The sequence below is a fragment of the Lineus longissimus genome, chromosome 9 (assembly GCF_910592395.1).
Source record: "Lineus longissimus chromosome 9, tnLinLong1.2, whole genome shotgun sequence".
Taxonomy (NCBI): domain Eukaryota; kingdom Metazoa; phylum Nemertea; class Pilidiophora; order Heteronemertea; family Lineidae; genus Lineus; species Lineus longissimus.
In genome coordinates, this window is record NC_088316.1 from 7,011,907 (window position 1) to 7,030,658 (window position 18,752).

Consider the following 18,752-nt stretch of genomic DNA (forward strand, 5'->3'; position numbering starts at 1 on the left):
GTCTAATTTTTTTGAGGGGCCTGAAAAAATTAATTTTGCAGATATTCACCTCCAAAAATGGCTTCGGGCCAATTTTTGCCTTTCGCCGCGTAACACGAAAAAACGCTCAAAAACCGCCGAAATGGACCATTTTTGAATGGTCAGCAAGAGGTTATTTCTTAAAATAGCTCTGAGATAATTTGTACCTGGGGTATATAATACCTCCTAAATCCAATGAAACCATCCTTTTTTCTCTATCTTTAAGGCTTATAGGAGAAAACCCAGGTCAAATATAGTGAAATTTCAGAAATTGAGGATTTTTCTGCTTTCTCACTGTCCGCACATTTTTTAGGGAAATTTACATAAAGAAATACCCATAAAGCTAAATAAGCCTGAATACACTTTGAATCATAAAAAACACATCCTTCCCAAGAGATACTACATGTAATGCAGGCATAGTTGCCCTCTTATAACAAACAAGATCAAGATCCAAGGATCAGCACTTCAGACTGGTGACCAAGGAAGCCACTCTCAAATGTGCACTGCCAGCTGCAACAAGCAATGTTAACTCTGGTACTGTCAGTGTCTAGGGTATCTAAACATCTAGGGTAGTCATGACTTCTTAACTGAACTTCTAAAACATCACTTGGAACTACAGTCAACATTGCCTAAGTCGAACTTGCAGTAGTCAAATTTTGACTAAGTCGAAGCGAATTCCCAGGATGTTTCATGCTTTTCTTTTGAATTATCATCACCTGTCCTAAGTCGATTTTGTTCCCAACAGGTTCAACTTAGGCGAGGTTGACTGTAATGTACTTCTTCACATATGCTGAGAATGTTTAAGCCAGTGCTTTATGATTTACAACTGTCCACATTCTGCCTGTTGCAGTCGTCATCAGGAAATCGGAGTCCACCACAAATTTACTGGCAATAGTGTCAATGTAAGGAGATCCAGGCCAATGGTAGGAGTTCTTTCGTACACATTCCATGAAGTTCACCACAGCACTTTCTGGAGAGATGACCTTCACAACCTCTCCAATGGCGCATTCTGTTTTCCCAACGTTGTCCTCGTAGTAGACTGCGACCCTGGTACCTTGGGCAGTGAACTTGAAGGATCCCAACTTATCAAGTGTGGTGTGGACCCGCTTCTGCTTTGCTCCAGGTTCTTCGTCTGCAAATTTGAGAAGATGCAATGAATTGGTGTTCACATGGGATCCATTATGTTGTGATACTGACTACAAATGTGTTACCAGGGTACCTTAATGTACTGCTCTAGTCTAAGTGAGCATTTGAATGGTGATACTAGCAGACCCCAATGGACTCTGTCATCATAACTATCATCATACCGGAACTGTAGTGTCAGTGTCATGAGTTTAATACATATTCTTCAATTTGGTGTCAACTTGTTGCTGCACTGGAAATGAAAAACAACCATTTGGGCAATATCGTGAATAAATGCAACTGCAAAGTTTTCTCATTTACCTTCAAACTCTAATTCACTCTCAGTCTCCTCTTCATTTTCAGATGATGGCGGCTCATCTGATTCTGAACCATCATAACTGTCTGAATCATCACCATTGATGCTTCCGTAGTCTGAGGAAAGGTATTCGTCATCATCCATGGGATTACCAGTACCACCAGTAGCTTCAGGTTCAACATCGTCATCAGCATTGACACTGACATCAGGTTGGGGAGAGGCTGAAGTAAACAAAAAAAAACATTTCTCTTATTTGTATTCACATGGTCAAGACAAGACTAGTTAACACCCTCAATCATTCCCAAAAACAGTAGAAGAATCAGAAGATGTAGTTGTTTTCCTTGCCTGAAAACAAGAATGATAATGCATAAAGGTGATAATATTTCAGTTAAAACAACTATCCTTTTATTTTCTAGGTACTTTATGGAATGAAAGTCAACTCACCTGGTGCTGCTATCCCAGTCAAGGTTGCCAGGTAAGTCTTCAGGTTCTTTCTGATCTCCTCACATTTCAGCTTGGACGACTTGAATAGAGGATGTTTGCCACCGAGGACCACCTTGATGTACTGTACTTCGGCATTCAAGGCTGCTTTCTGTGCTGTGATTGTCCTAAAATTCTCTGGTTTCAAAATCCTGTTGACATCATGGGGTGTGAGGCAAGGTCCACCATGATTCTTCACCTTCTGAGTGATATCCGCCTTCCGTTTAACAGCTTTTGCTCTTTTTTCTTCAATTTTTCTGCATCACGATGCTTCTTCCGAAGGGGAGCTGCTTTCTTGGCCGAGAGTGACAGAAGGTGACCCTGCTCTGTTTTCGTCTTTGCTAAAAACCAGGAAGACATCGTCCGATTCCTCTGCATCATATTGATGAAGCTTCTGTAATGAAGTGACGCATGTCTTCTCATGAAGAGGCTGTAGTCTAGATCCCCCAGGTTTTGTTCTCCGATCAGATTCGTTAGCTGGCAATGGCTCATCTTTTCACGGATGGCTTGGTCCTGAACATCATAGTACCTCCCACCTGGGAGAAAATCCTGTAGCTGACGGTCAGTCACAGCAAGGAATCCAGCAAACAAAGCCTGTAGCGTTTTGACGAAAAGTTCTGGTTTCTTCACAGTCTGAGTACAGTGCAGCATGACCTCTCCGCCTTCAACAGCAAACTCGGGAATCACAGAGTCCTGGTTTTCCAAAATGCCTGAAGCATCTTTTGAGTACAGTTCAAATTTCTCTCTCATGGGGGTTATAAACTTGTACAAGTCTAAGTACACTGTTTGACTGGTGATCAACCTCCAGTAAGGCCCAGTTACCATGAAAAACGTGATCCCAACAGCCGAAAGCATGGTATCCACATCATCATCCTGGCAATCTGCCAAGACACTCTGCAACTTCAGGTTCGGGGATTCACTGTAGTTCGAGAAAAAGTCCTGAATTCCCTTGCGGTGGAAATGCAGTGTGCCAGCCCCTTCAAAAAAGTTGTTGAACCTGTTACTTCTGTAGCTTTTCACCAGCGATCGCTCACCCTGCAAGTGACAGTAAGCCTCCCAGGCGTCTCGACATCCTGACTTGTCATCTCCTCTTGGCCCTAACACGTCGCATGCAGTCCTGATAAACCTGGAAACAGCCGACTCCCCAGCAGAAGAAAAACTCTTGAACTGGTTCAGTTTGTCCCGTCCTAGCTTTCCTGTTCCATCCCCAATCGCCTTCTGGAGCTGCTTCAACACCTTCTCACTTTCCGAGCTGAGTCCCAGCAGAAAGTGAGCATTGCAATATATGAATTCTAGCTGGGCAGACTCATCTCCAATGATTTCCTTTCGCTTCTTGTCGAATTCCCGGTTATATGCTTTATTCACACTGGCTCGGTCCGACATCAGTGCACTAAGCTTTCTGACCAACTCCTTGAAGGTTGCTTCAGTATCAGCTGCATTTTCAACAAACCCATGAATATCAGCAAGTTCTTTCAAAATAGTTATTGCAGCATCTAGGAGGCTTGAGGCATCTTCTGTCTGCATCATCATGTAACCTAAACTCATGATATTTCCTGAAGAAAGTGTAATTTGATTCCCCAGGTACTTTCTGTGGTCCCTGCTGGTAGCATCAGAATGCATGTCGTATCGGTCATTTTGTAGTATGGAGTCAGTCACATGATATTTGGCTAGAACGTGGCCTCTATCAGCAAAGCGCCCAGTGGTTCTGATGGATGGCAAGTCCTTCATTTCCACTTTGCAGTCAAACAAACAGTTAGCAATGCATTTTATAGCAGGTGCACAACGCCCAGCTGGAATGTTGACTTCTCCAATCAACTGAATGATACATTTGACGATTTCATTCGAATAGACTGTTCCCGATTTTGTGACAAGTTTCCGATTTGATCCGGCAATTGCTTCAAGATCCTCGATCTTAATAATGTATGCATCACACTCACTTTTCAGTTTCGTAATTTCCGCTTTGAGTGTGCTTTTGTTCGAGCGAAAATTGGAAAGTGCTTTAAGATGTGTACTGCATTCTGTTTGCAACCTTTTCACTTGGTCTTTTAGAGAAGATATAACATGTTGACAGCCATTGTCCTTGTGTTGCCTGAGAATTTTCTCATTTTCAGTTACGTTTTTTTCTCGTTCTCTAAGTTTTCGTGCCTTTGTACCATTTTTATACTGAAGGAGTTCAGACGCAATGTCACCAAATTCAGTCTGTAATTTACTATGTTCCCTTTGCAAGGCTTTCAAATTCAACTCCTCCTTTCTGTCAGATAATTCTTTTTCCAAGAGATTTGCACGCTTTGCATGGTGTGAACACTCCTTTGAACACACCCCAAGCTGTTCTCGCAACTCAGAGTTTTCTTTGTTGGATTCCTCAAGTCTTCCCTTGAGTGCACGGAGTTCACGTGCCTGTTTCATTGCTGCCAAATTTGCCACATGTTCAGAAGCTGGTTTCACAATCACAGGTTCCCCATGCTCTTCTTGATCAATGCGATTGTCAGAATCCTCATGTCTATCTTCAGCATCAGTATTGTCCATCACAGGTTCCCCATGCTCTTCTTGATCAATGCGATTGTCAGAATCCTCATGTCTATCTTCAGCATCAGTATTGTCCATCACAGGTTCCCCATGCTCTTCTTGATCAATGCGATTGTCAGAATCCTCATGTCTATCTTCAGCATCAGTATTGTCCATCACAGGTTCCCCATGCTCTTCTTGATCAATGCGATTGTCAGAATCCTCATGTCTATCTTCAGCATCAGTATTGTCCATTTTATCAGGTTCAATGTCCACAGGCCTACTTTCAATGACCAACTTGCACAAACTATGTGAAAATTTATCAAATTCACTCACACCGTCTGGCCCCTTTCTGCTCTTGGATTTGTTCGTCCTGCGATATGTACCCTCAGTTTCGTTCAAAATCTTCGCGAAATCTGTGTCACTCCTCACCAAAGCACCCAGACTTTGAAAAATGTTCTTAAGCTTTGCAAGCGGAATCTTCTTTTTCTTTGCAAAAGTTTTGATCTCCATGACAAAACCATTTGTGAGCTGGACAGTGTTTCCATATGACCTTAGATCCTCTGGATCCCCCAGAATATCTGATTCGTAAATGCCATAGCTATCACTGATGGTGCCCAGGGAATTGAAGCTTAAAGTCACATCGAGAAAGGGTCCAAATGGTTCACCTGATGTAGCCAAATCTCGTGCTAATTTGACACAATGCTCCACTTTCCAGCGCAGCCTTGACACAGGCAAAGACGGGCAGAGTTTGCTGAAAAGGTCACGTAGCTCATCCCATGTCTGTCCTTCCTTTTCGCGAATTAGGAATAGCTGTAGGAGTAGTCGGTTGTTGCATCGCACATCAGCAGGCAGAGCCACCCGCCTTCCACGTCCTTTTGCAGTCGCATTTCTTTTGAAGACTTCAAAATGATCATCACCTGAAATATATATAAGAAGCATAAAAGCATTTTTCAAAAATAGACAGGACAAAAATTAAAAAGTGCACTCTTGGCAAACTTCCTGGCCAACTTACTTCCTGGTGAAGATGGGTAGGGGAACAAGAAGAAGTGAAGTGTCAGCACATTTGTCCTAAGAGTTATAACTTCTAATGACCAAGATGAGAACTCTAGTCTAAATATGAATGATGATACTCACACAAAGCAGGAGAGATTTGCTCCAGAAAGGCGCAGGTGTCTCCTTCTGGGGTTGTCGTCAATGTCAGGCTATGTCCAGTTCTCAGCTCCATCACTGTAGTTGTACCTGAAAATTGTAAGCAAATGTTATTCAATCATCATAATAATTTGTATTTTTACTTCTCTTCTCATTTCAGGAAAACTCCAAAGTCCAATCATCATTCATGAAGTTTTGCAAGCATTACCAAGAAGAACAAGACAGAATGACATCCTGTGCTCCTGAATGTAAATGGCAAGGCATGATCAAAAGCTATGCACTGTATGGGGGCTGTTGACCAAGTCATACTTGGTCACACAGTCAGAGGAGGCACTGGCTAATAAACCACCTTTTTACCTCATGTTAATCTGAAATTAATTCACAGGAATTAACTATTTGTAAATGTACTGCCTACAAAAATACTCCCAAGACTAAGCAAATAAAGAAAACCAAAAAAATCAAACCAGAATTAGACTTTTTCCTTTAGTTTTCTACAATAAACCCACTATCTGAAGAATGTAAACAAAGCCACGTGTACCAGAGATAACTGTTTACTTTCGTTTCATCCAATCACAGGGCAGAAATTGATCACGTGACCACTGTTTCTCAGCTACAATATGGCGGACATTGTCGGTTCAAATTGCAACCAACTTTTGAGGAGGGCCATGTGTAGCCCTTACTCAGGGTCCAAATACACGTACTGGGAATTGTCGCTGCAAGAAAGGAAGGGAGAAACTTATAATTTTGTGACAGAGGTTCCCGAAACTCGGGTTTATTTCCCCAACAAAATGGCTACTGCCTACATCTAGATTAGGCAAGAATAACAAACACGAAAATAATGGGTTAATCCCACCAACCAGGCCGAAGGAAATTATTCCTAAACTGGCCACACCTTTAAGGAGAAATGGAATGAACAGCATTTTGGTCACAGCCCAACCTAACTCACAGGGTGAAACCATAAAATAAAGGGCGCACCTTAATCGCCCAGCAACTTGGAAACAGAGTATAATCTCACACTAGACTATCTGTAGCACAGAAAGGGTTAATCATTACTGGACTCACAAACAGTGACCTCACAAGCTGTTTTTGTAATCAAGTAAGTCCAAAACCTTCACTACAAGTTATCACACAACCTTGAAACAACCTATAGAAATTTAGGCGATCTTGTCCTATACCTATACACAATGTACATTTGCACATGAACCAAAAGTTCCAAAGTTTACTCAACAGTTTACTCCAATTCAGTCTCTTTGTCTTGAAATCATACTCATTACATTTATCTACACAGCCAGGTCTAAACCATGAAAATAACTAGCAATAATATATCTTATAGTCTGGACTCACAAGTCTTTAACTCTGGCTTAGTTACTTAGAAGGAATAACAAAAAGATATTGCAGCCAAATGTAGCAAACACAATCAGCATCTCAAAATATTGTCACATCTCTGACCGTCAGCTGCTGCCACCGGGCGATTATCCGTTAAACTAAACAGCGCTCTGGCTGACCCATCTCTGTGCCCTTTCTGACCCTTATTCATGGCTAAAATCACATGAATCTGACATACGAGTACGACACACAGCTCTGGGTGGCCAAATCAACTACCACAACCACTCCAGAGTGGGCGTTACTTAGATTAACCTGACTTTAATCGGCCGAAACTAAAGCGCGGGAATAAAACCCACGAAAAGTCTGGCCGGCAACCAACCGCGATTGTCACCGCCATTTCAACTGCTAAATATCGTTCAAAAACACGAAAATTGCCCAAAAACCTGGGCATCAGTTTGTACTATATACATTTATCTGTCACTTTGGCCCAGATGTTAGCTTACCTGCAAGAAAGGAAGGGAGAAACTTATAATTTTGTGACAGAGGTTCCCGAAACTCGGGTTTATTTCCCCAACAAAATGGCTACTGCACCGCGTCTTTCCCAGAACCCACAAGGCCACGCCCAGGTGCCTGTTGCTAAGAGACCGCGTGCGGCACAACTCAAATTTTAGGGTACCCCCTTTTAACCTCTCCGTCACACCGTCACACATGACAAACGATAGGAACAGAACAAATCTGTGACAGTTGGCTAGATAGGTTGGGAATTATCTGTAGTTTATCGTGGTGTTAATGGTTTTATATCACAACCGCTCAAAAAAATTGAATTTGACGAATTCCGCCGGTGATTCTGAAAATGATTTTCGAAGTGGGGAAATTTGAAAACTTCGCCGCTAAAACAGCCACATTTCCACAATAATCATCAAAAGATTTCAGTAATATGTCGAATTATACATCCTTTTACATTGATAATGTTGGATACGGTCTTTAGTCAGTGATTACTTACGTAAAACGGGCGTATTCCAGCCAATATTGCGCGATCTCCGATTCACGCTATGGGCGCTGCCATTTTGGTTTGACGTGTCGCAATTGCGCCTGCGCATGACCTTATTTTAAATGGGATGCGCAGAGCCGCCGTTTGATACAAAATTTCTATACGAATTTTATTTCAAAGTTCATTTTCTGCGCTTTTTTTTGGTACCAAATATGTGGGGGTTATTTTCAACGGGTCACAGGAAATTCTGGCGCTGAAAATCAGCGATAATTTCGAAGTTAAATTTGGGAATTTTGGAGGAAATATTCATATGCAAATTTGGTACGTATGGAAAGCTTGAATCAAGGGCTGTATAATTATCCAGGTCATGACTGGTCAAGGTCACTGGCGGCGAAGCGCAAAACGTAAACAAATGCGGCTTTGTTTTACAACGTAATCACTGGCGATTTCTGATGGACTAATTAACCAGAACGCGGGAATGTAACGTATGTTTGATCATTTATTTTGGGTAACAAATAAATACAGACACAGTGATGTTTGGTATCATTGGAAAGAACAATCAACAAGCTTTTTAATTCTGAAAAATCTTTTTATTTGAGAAAGATTGACAGCCGTGTGGGCTTTGGAAAGTTTATGGACTTTCACTAATTACCAGTGCGGCCATTGTTTTCCAGTACGCTGGGCCGTTGGCTGCCGGTACCTACTTTCACTATATTGAGACATTTACCTCTATTCTCCCCTTGTCTTCATAAAAAGGTCTTACAAGCAAGACACAAAAGAAGCACATGTCCACGGAAATCGATTCTTTTCGTTTGGGAAGAAACACATGTTGCTGTGTGCGCATATCAAATTCCCGCGCTTCCGATAGAAGTTTTGTATCCACAGAGACGTAAAAATATGACATAAAATTTACCTTCAATCCTGAAGAAAAACTCCTTCAGTCTGATCATGAGATGTTCTTCCAATACCCGGCGGTTACTCCCCTCTTTGGAGAATTAGGTTTTTAAGATTTGCAGCAGTCTATCTGCAGTGAGGTCCTTATCTTGCTGCCACCTGAAGAGACAGCTCAAGGCAGGTCTCTTTCTGATTAGGTCAAGTAACTGAAAAGGAAAATAAATTACATCACTTGTTTGTATAAACACTACTTGTGTGTAACACAGAAATAGAAAATGTGCACTTATTACCTCATAGTATTTGAGTCCTTGTATCATCTGATCCAGCATCCCCTGAGTTCGCACAATAACAAAATACAGTGCAACCTCCGTTACGAAAGTTTCTTTCCGCTCAAAAGGGATGTGGGTTTGTATGCAAGGAATGTCGAATCGCCAATCTGCCATTGACAATGCTGCATCAAAGTCTTCACTTGTTTTTGTCTCCAGTATCTGAAGTCATAAGATCTTTGCTTATAATATACAGACCCACCTTGTGCATACCAGATTACTTGCAAGGAATAAAATTAATTTACATGCAAACTGGTCTGAAGTCTTTCGCCACATATTTCGAGTGAAAGTTAATTTGGAAAGCAACACAGCCCTGCGATAAATGATTTATCAACATGAACTAACCAACAGAGAGTGCATTATGCCTGTGCTTTTTAACAGAAGGACTTTCATACCTTCTTCAGGTCTCCCCGGACCTTTGAATCAGGTACTTCATCAGGTGTAGGCATGATTCTGGATATATCGCCATGCGATATATATGCCGCAATACTTGGGGTGAAGAAAGAAGGATTTTCTCCACCTTGGACTACTACCATCGCAATTATCTGGCCCAAAATGGAGTAGAGGCCTTGAGTCTGGGCAGAGATACTGGGTTTTAATGACATCCCATGAGGCGAGGCTGAAACAATAAAGTGTTCTTACAGAATGATGTACTGTATGTAGATTTTTTTTTACTTCCACGGATTTATAGGAGATCACTATTGTTGAATAGAGCTATAGCATACTAACATATTAACAAATTGCTGTCTTTCAAAATGGACTTGAGCAGAAGGCGGAAAAATTCCCTCCTAGGGCCCCCTAGGTCAACCGCATCTTCCTCTATTTCGTCGTAGCCAAATGCAACTTGAAGGAAGCCTGTCTGGCTCATAAATGTCCTTCTTTTGAAATATGGGAGCGAAGTTTCCCAGGTCCGGGTACGACTTATGGTTATCACCCTGCTGTCCCCTTTCACTACTGTTGACTGATGTGCCCTCAGGATGTCGGCAATTTCCAATTTGGACAAGCTGTCTTCAACAGTGCAACTACTGGAGAGAGAAGAAATGCACCCAATGAATATTGATATTGAGACTTGATACAGTCAAAGAAAACGACATAACTAGTTTAAGTGAAAAAGGAATATCAATGGACATGCCTGTCCCACAAAATAGGCCTAAAGTTAGGAAAAGAGTAAATTGTGATAAAATCATAGAATTCACAATATGATGCTATAGGTATAATTGAGAAAAAAAGCAACCTTACTTGACGTCAGAGTCATTCGTCGCAGAAACAGTATTCAAGCTGTTCTCCAATGCTTGCCTCAGGGCTGCCTCATCATCCCCCAATAGTTCTAGTGGTCTAACAATGAGAAAATACAGGAAATGAGTACCGGTATTGCAGAGCAGAAATTATCACTTAACCCTTTCAGGTTGTGGCGCATATGACATACGTGCCAAAATACTCACGCAGATGGCGTGGACCGTATGACATAGGATGGCATTCAAGTGCCGTTTTACTGATCAAAACTACAGTGCTGCCATCTCGTAACTGTTTGTACAACTAAGGGGATTCCCCGCAGACGAAATCGAAAGTACAATGGCGGGAAGATGGCCTCAGTACACGCTGGATCAAACAGTCAGCATTGTCCAGGCATGAAAAACAGCCATAAAAGATGAAAAATGTAATTATATAGCAGGTATTCAATTTTTTTCTGAAGAAAACTACCAAATACACAATATATTTGGCTTTGTACAATGGGCAATTTATTTTGTAGGAGCTACAGCATCAATTACCAATGAAAAGTTTTTCTGGCCCGCGGCAGCCATTTTGGATTACGTGTCCTTGACACAAGGTCAAAAGGTCAAGTATAATTGCAGTTTTCTTGAAGGCTAGACAGTTCCCTCAACACCCAAGTGGTCATTCTTTGTAATTTCAACTCATAAATGAGTACTTTGACCTAGTCTTAAAAACCACTAAAAACGCCTCGGTGATCTGGGTGGGTAAGGACCAGACCTGAAAGGGTTAACTACAGAGGAAAGAGCATTAGCTAAATTACCACCAGGCAGGTAGTGGTATATTATCCATGAAACCCACAATAATTTCTCTTCAAACCTGTTTGGGACAGAATGACATGTCCTTTTCTATAATCACACATATAGATATGAAGAGAACTGACACAAAAGCTAAATAATGATCATCTGCATCTGGAACAGGAGGATTGGTATCATGAGAGGTAGATGGCAATACCATAGGTACAGACGATGTCAAATTATTTCGAGCACTAGCAGACCTGAAAAAGACAATAACTATGATGTTACATTTTACAAAAGATGATGTTGTGAACCTGTATTATTTCAAAACGAGTGTACATGTAACTGTATCTATTGATAAAAAATATGAACCAAACCCCTAAATACCATTTTAAAGCTTTTTTCATAAGGCTTAACATGCCAACCCTAGAGTTACACGTTTCATTTATCAAATGTGAAACTGCCTCTACCATCAGAATCATCTGTCAAAGGGTCAGCACAAGTGGTCAGGGGAGGGGCGGAGGAACCAGACCGAGATGTGCCAGGATGTGTTTACCTGTCATCATGATTGTTATTGTGCAACCACTCAGGAAGTTCATCATCTTCTGAATCAGAAATTTGATAGCGCACAGGTGGTCGGGCTGTTCGTCTTGGTCTGAAAACATATCAAATATACATGAAAACATATTTTTAGTTTGTAGCAATCAGAAGTCTGTTAAAAGCCTAAGTTGGAGTTACCAATAATTACCTTTTCTCTGGTGGTGGTGGTGGTTCATCATCCAGTTCCTCAACAGATTTGTCAGTTTCGCTAGTTTCAGAACTGGGCAACAGTTTGAAAGAAATAAGGCACACGATATATATTGATTACGAACTGGTACGCCATAACATTACAGGGACATCAAATATGAAATAAAATGAGTATCCGTCAATGGTCAAGACTTCATGAAATCATTACACCAAGAACATACTTACATTTTCAATTGGAGGGTACCGCTCGGAAGCCATTATATATATAGTTTGTGACCCAGAATTTGCGAGCACCTCCTTGCCTCCCCATCTAAAACTTGTCGAAACCCGAGGACGCTGGAGCCTTTTACTGCCTGGAATTGTGTTGAAAATTTAAGTAGATAGAATCATACATTTTACAAACCAACATTTTAGCAATTACATGTACATGTATCTAGCAATACAAGTTACTGAACAGAAGCAAGTAAACAGGAAAATTTGCACCACTTACCTCAAGAAATGGAACTCAAACTGGCCACGGATTTGATAAGTTTCACGGAAAAGTGATGAAATTTCCTCCAATACCTCGGTTGGGGTTTGGCGGGAATTCAGAGTGACCTTGCTGATCAGACCAGCTTCAGCTAATTTTGCTCGCTTTTCCTGACGAGGAATTCCAATCGATGGCGAGGAAACATATGGCAGGCAAACCACCTCCTTCGACACTGTTCTTGTACTACTGGTAAAAGCCCTTTTCCCACTCGTTCTTCTCGCAACCAGGGATGGAAGTCGCCATTTTTCTGAAATAGATAGGCTATTGTATAAGATGCATTGCATGAAAACAGTGCGCGCATTAATCCATTATAGCAGTACCCGTAGCCTTGCAAGTAGGGCCTATAGCCATAGCCCTCACTCTTTGACCCTTAACTAGCCAGCTGCTATTCAGGGGTTTGGCCGGGTCTAAGCAAGCCAAGCTCACTTTATAGACCGTGCTGTTATAGTCTTCAGCATCAGGGGCTTCAGTACGCACACGTGCAATGCATGACATGTGACATAGTTGAGTAGGCCTTGCGCCTAGTGGCTAGTGTGTGTATCCATCAGTGACATGCCTACCTACCTCGCTATTATTGGTCTGGAACTCCTTCTCATCTCCTCCACCAAGGCCAAGTCCCTGTACTTGTGTTTGCCCAGCAGGCCTACTGGCAGTGGCAGTACCAGCAGCATGAGCAGTCCTAGTACTTGTTGACATACTACTAGGCCTAGGCCTACTATTTGTCATGCTGCTACATGTAGTACTAGTACTAGTAGTAGAGAGCCTACTGGTGCTGAGGCTCAGGTTGTTGTTTGACTCCTGCATTGCGCGGACAACAGCTGCAGCAATCCTATCAGCTAGGCCATTGTCCATACCTTGATCATTACCGCTGGACATTGCACAAAAATACACTGACTGACTCGGAAGTGTAAATCACTGGTACCATGTGTACCTGATCGCGCCACTCCTCTTGACGTCATGAATAAGTGTGTTGTCGCTTACGATAAAAAACATTACTAAATTCATTTGCATATTAACTTTGGATTTAGACTTGGCTACTATTCATAAATATTATTTATATGTATAGGATTCAGATAAGTTCTAAACTTCCCTTTTACGATTTCATTTCGGGATTTATAAATAACGCCTTCTACAAAACTTCATATTTAGCATATAGCTAAATACAGAGTTTTTTCAACATCTGCTTCTCTAAATCCTAAATATACAAAAAAGGTCGCACCATTCTCGTATTTAGATTTAGGTTCTCATATTTAGATATATCTTGAGTTTTCTGTGTACAAAATGCATAAATCCTATATAGAAAGTTAAACTGATAATTCAAGATTTATGATCAAAAGTAACAATTTATAAATGCACATTTCAGAAATATGTATTTATCTATATCTTTGAATATTTAGCTATATAACATGTTTTTCGACACCTAAAAAAGCTAAATAATTATGGAACGTTTGGCGCGCCTCATAACGCCTTATATACCATTTATGATAAAATATCATAAAAACGACGTATATAGGTACAAAAAACGGCATTTAGCTAAATCGGAAATCTAAATCTAAATCTCGTTTCTAAATCCAGGGAATGTTCACAGTTTTCTGTATTTAGGATTTAAAGTTTCGATTTAGAAAATAAAGCTGAATTTAGCTAAGAAGACAGATATATAACGACTACTGCAAAGGATTTATATATCAATCGTTTCGAAATCGGATATGTTGAATATTTAGCTATATAACATGTTTTTCGACACCTAAAAAAGCTAAATAATTTTGGAACGTTTGGCGCCTCATAATTGCGTGCCATAATTGCCCCACCAAGGTAAACAGCAGAATCAGCTTTTACTGCAAGCAAATTCCAGATACCAAAGTCATGACTCCTGTCGCCTTGCCTCAACCAGAGGAAACAGGGTCAACATTTTTAACCCCATGGTTGTGACATCGAAAAGTAGGTCAAATCAAAAACCTCTGGAGGATACTAGTATGTGAAGTCAAATTAGTAGAAGTGTGACATACCATTTTTTTAAAAATGTTTTTGCATCGCATCGCAATGCTGCATCACTGTAAAGTGAAGAAAACAATTTTTGACACAATGTTATCATCTTCTACAGCACGTTGACAAATCAACCCATGACAAGGGCCACTTGTTAGATGCTGTTATTTCAAGGGTCGGTGATGCATCTGTGTCCAACATTCATGTATCAGATGCCAGCATCTCCGATGACTATGCAGTGTCGTTCACGGTCAACATGGCCAAGCCGCCATTGCCTGTTAAAACTATTAGATACCGGAAGGTCAAATCAATTGACATCAAATCTTTTGCTTCTGATGTTTCTGATGGTGTTCAAGGCTTAGATTTGTCTTCCGATCTCGAGTCACTCGTTGATAGCTATGATCGATTGCTTGGTTCCCTTCTAGACAAGCATGCACCTGCCAAGTCGAAACTTGTGCATGTGCGACCCAACGTCCCCTGGTTCAACGATGATATCATTCTTGCCAGGAAGCTGGAGCGCAAGCTCGAGAGAAAATACGGCCGGAGTAAACTCACCGTTGATCGCCAGGTATGGAAGAGTCAAGCTCGTAATGTTGACAAAATGATCGAAGCTGCCAAGGTGGAACATTTTTCAGCTCGTCTTCTCAATTCACCAACTACAGAGACTTTCAAGACTGTTAAATCACTTCTGTATGGAAGGGGGTCTGTTACTCTGCCTAGTCATGAGTGTTCTTCTGAACTTGCTGAACGGTTCAGTTCATTTTTCAGTGAGAAGGTGCAACTCATCAGAGACAAGTTTCCAGCGTCAGTTTCGAATGAATCATTAGATGAACATTATTCACTGACTTCATACCTTTATGTATTTAAGCCTGTAACTGAACACGGGCTAATCAAACTCAGTAGTGACATGAAACCAATACAGTGTGCATTAGACCCACTCCCAACATCTTTGCTTAGGAAGTGCCTACCAGGAGACATTATGCGCCTGATTTGCAAGATAGTCAATTCCTCATTGGAAAGTGGCATGGTGCCAAGCTCTTTCAAACAACTATTCTTAATCCCTTGATTAAGAAGCCATCCTTAGATGCTGACACACTCAAAAACTACAGGCCTGTCTCTAACCTGTCCTTCCTTTCAAAGGTTTTGGAGAGGGTGGTTTGCAATCAGTTATCAAGCCATATTGCTGAAAACGGTGCTCTTGACAAGTTTCAATCTGCTTACAAACCACTTCACAGTGTTGAAACGGCACTATTGCGAGTACACAATGACATAATTCATGCACTTGATGAAAAGAAGTGTGTACTCCTTGTTAGCTCACCTCTTAGCAGAGGTGAGCTTATCCCATACCGTGGCGTCCGTTGTCCGTCGTCGTCGTCGTCGTCGTCGTCGTCGTCGTCGTCGTCCGTCGTCCGTTAGCAGGGCACATTTCGTAACTGTTAGAGCTATTGAGTTGAAACTTGGTACACATGTACCCTTATGTAATGACACCTTGGAGACCAAGTTTCAGTCCGATTCGTTTCATGGTTTGGCCACCAGGGGGCCAAACGTTAAAAGTGAAAATATGCAATATCTCCCTTAATAGTAGTCGCGAAATTTTGAAAAAAATATGGTAGGTACTTCTAGCAAAGGTGCATCATATATCCTCCGGGTTTTTGATTTGACCTCCTTTTCAAGGTCACAGAGGTCAAATGGTGTAAATTGGGCGTTAGGATGTAACGATGGCACGTTTCTAAACTGCAATGACTATTGATACCAAATTTGGTACACATTTACCCCTTAGTCAGGTGATCTCAGGGACTGAAGTTTGGTCCAATATGATTCACCACTTGACCACCAGGGGGCAAAATACCAAAACCTTAAAAATGTGATTATTAATTAACTTCTTGCCCGATTGCCACCAATTTGATATCATGGGTACATCTAACCACCATACAGTATATGTCACACAGGTTTTTAATTTGACCTTCTTGTCAAGGTCACAGAGGTCAAATGGCGTAAATTCGCCGTCAGGCCGTAACTATGGCACGTTTCTTAACTGCAATGACTTTTGATCACAAATTAAGTACACATGTACCCCTTGGTCAGGTGATCTCAGGAACCGAAGTTTGGTGCGATCTGATTTGCCGTTTGGCCTCCAGGGAGGGGGCCAAATCCTAAATTCTTCAAAATGCCATTATTCCTAGTAATGACTTGCCCGATTGGCACCAATTTTATATCATAGGTACATCTAATTCTAACAACCATTCAATGTGTCACCCGGGTCTTCTTTGATTTGACCTACTTTTCAAGGTCACAGAGGTCGAATGTACTGTAAATTGGCCATTTTGGGGAAATTGTAATTGCTTGGACCTACATCAAACCTAACACTACATGACACAATACCATGCTCTTTATCCATCTTTCCTCCACATGAGGTGAGCACAATGGCCCTGGCCATTTCATATTACTCGATATGAGCGCCGCATTTGACACTGTGGACCATTCCAGACTACTTCAGAGACTTGCTGCTATGGGTGTTACTGGCACAGCACTGGCATGGGTTTCGTCTTATCTTGATAGCAGATCACAAGAGGTATGTATTGACGGCAAATTGTCAAGACCTAGTCCTATCAAGTTCGGTGTTCCCCAGGGTTCTATACTGGGACCAGTACTTTTTACTGTCTACACTACCCCAGTTGGTGGAATCATCCATAAGCATGCCATTATGTACCACTTATGCTGATGACAATCAATTGTATGTGGCCTTCACTATAACTGAGATTAGTACCACCTGCTCCAAGATCTCTAATGCTGTCCACGATTTAAATCTCTGGTTGGTCGACAACTTTCTTAGCTGTAATGGCGACAAGACCGAGATTCTGCTAATCTGTTCCCGCAGGTTCAGCAGCACTATTAATCTCCCCGCCATCCGTATCATTGATGCAAATGTATATTCTTCTGTTTCTGCAAGAGATTTGGGTGTGATCTTTGACCGTGATTTCAATTTCAAAGAACACATTAACACCTGTGTACGGGCCACCAATTTTCACATTCGTAACATCAGGAAAATCAGAAAATATCTAACTCCAAATACCACCAGGTTATATGTCCAGGCTCTTGTAATATCTCGCCTGGATTTCTGTAATTCCCTTTTCCTTGGTTGTCCCAATTCAACAATTATACCCCTACAGAAGGTACAAAATTCTGCCGCTCGCCTAATTACCAAGAACAAGAAACGATCTTCCATTTCCCCAGTACTCAGGTCTCTACATTGGCTTCCTGTGCAACAGCGCATCAAGTACAAGGTTTTTCTTTCTTACTTACAAGTGTCTTCACCAACTTGCTCCCCAATACCTTTCAGAGATTCTCTCCGTTCATACCGTTTCTCGAACTCTGCGCTCTTCATCGGCCGTTCTTCTGTCTATCTCAAAGACCAATGTCATGTCAGTCGGTGGTAGAGCATTTTCAATTGGAGCCCCTCAGCTGTGGAACAAACTTCCTTCAACTGTTAGGAACTGCAGCTCTCTGTTATCTTTCAAGGGACAACTGAAACATTTGCTTTTTAAAGAGGCCTATCAAGCGCTTTGAGCGGCTAGTTAATGGTTGGATACTGTGCTATATAAGACTCGTATTATTATTATTATTATTATAACATCTTACTCCAGAAACCAGTGCTGCAGGGTCTGTAACAGTGTACGTATTTGTATGAGATTCACGTAGATCAGGCAAACTGTATGTACCGTTATCGCTGAGCACTGAAGGAATGTCATTTGAGCTGAAAAGCAAAACGAATGTTGTCATAGCGATTGAATAAATTGTGCATTCAAGTTTTTCAAATGAATAGACCTGTTGTAACATTTGACACCACATAAGTGTAAAGTTCTTAAGGCATGAACGACGAATTTAATCACGCTAATTGTATTCTTTATTTACAATGATCAGCCATCTGCTCGTAACAACAACATACATATCAATTCCGTCCTGACCGTGGTAATTGCCCCGAAGACAGGTTGTGCCAAAACACTACAATCCCTCCCCTTTTTTTTAGACAAGTAGTAAACCCCCAGATTTAACACAATACACAATACTAACTCTGCTTGAATATTACTAAACCAATGTCAGTCCAAGAGTCCTTTAAGCGTACATATAAAACACAAGAACAGCAGAGTATAAAAGAACACTTTGAAACTAAACAATAATGTTACCAGCTTAACCAGAACTAACTCAATCAAAATAGAGTTTAACCATCATGTTAAGAGTTCACTATGGGAGTACGAATTTGAACAAGAGTTCATTTCCAATAAAATGTCTGTCTACAAAGAGATTATCAGAACTAAGATTACACAAGATTAACCTTTTGATGACAAAAAACATGAAT

At 41.2% G+C, this 18,752-nt stretch overlaps 1 protein-coding gene and 1 long non-coding RNA gene across 6 annotated transcripts in view; one reads left to right on the forward strand and one right to left on the reverse strand.

The window, feature by feature from the left end:
• Nucleotides 1–13,113, reverse strand: part of LOC135493239 (uncharacterized) — a 29,171-nt gene extending 16,058 nt beyond the window's left edge. Inside the window, exons 1-12 of one of the 5 annotated variants that reach the window (XM_064780370.1) lie at nt 12,977–13,113; nt 12,374–12,659; nt 12,109–12,236; nt 11,693–11,791; nt 10,370–10,465; nt 9,860–10,155; nt 9,526–9,749; nt 9,095–9,292; nt 8,824–9,010; nt 5,579–5,683; nt 1,901–5,361; nt 1,469–1,677 (exon numbers count right to left, since the gene is read on the reverse strand). In XM_064780370.1, the coding sequence (XP_064636440.1) occupies nt 2,132–5,361; nt 5,579–5,683; nt 8,824–8,860 (3,372 nt within the window). In that variant the 5' untranslated portion in view covers nt 8,861–9,010; nt 9,095–9,292; nt 9,526–9,749; ... (4 more) ...; nt 12,374–12,659; nt 12,977–13,113 and the 3' untranslated portion in view covers nt 1,469–1,677; nt 1,901–2,131. Of the gene's footprint in view, nt 1–1,468; nt 1,678–1,900; nt 5,362–5,578; nt 5,684–6,131; nt 6,307–8,823; nt 9,011–9,094; nt 9,293–9,525; nt 9,750–9,859; nt 10,156–10,369; nt 11,792–12,108; nt 12,237–12,373; nt 12,660–12,976 lie in introns of those variants that run through there. The other 4 variants (XM_064780373.1, XM_064780372.1, XM_064780369.1 and 1 more) reach the window with 4 other exon arrangements.
• Nucleotides 1,525–5,863, forward strand: LOC135493240 (uncharacterized). Its single transcript, XR_010448214.1, has 3 exons — nt 1,525–1,582; nt 1,873–1,931; nt 5,754–5,863. It is a non-coding gene; the product is annotated as an uncharacterized LOC135493240 (long non-coding RNA).
• Nucleotides 13,114–18,752: the final 5,639 nt, after the last annotated feature.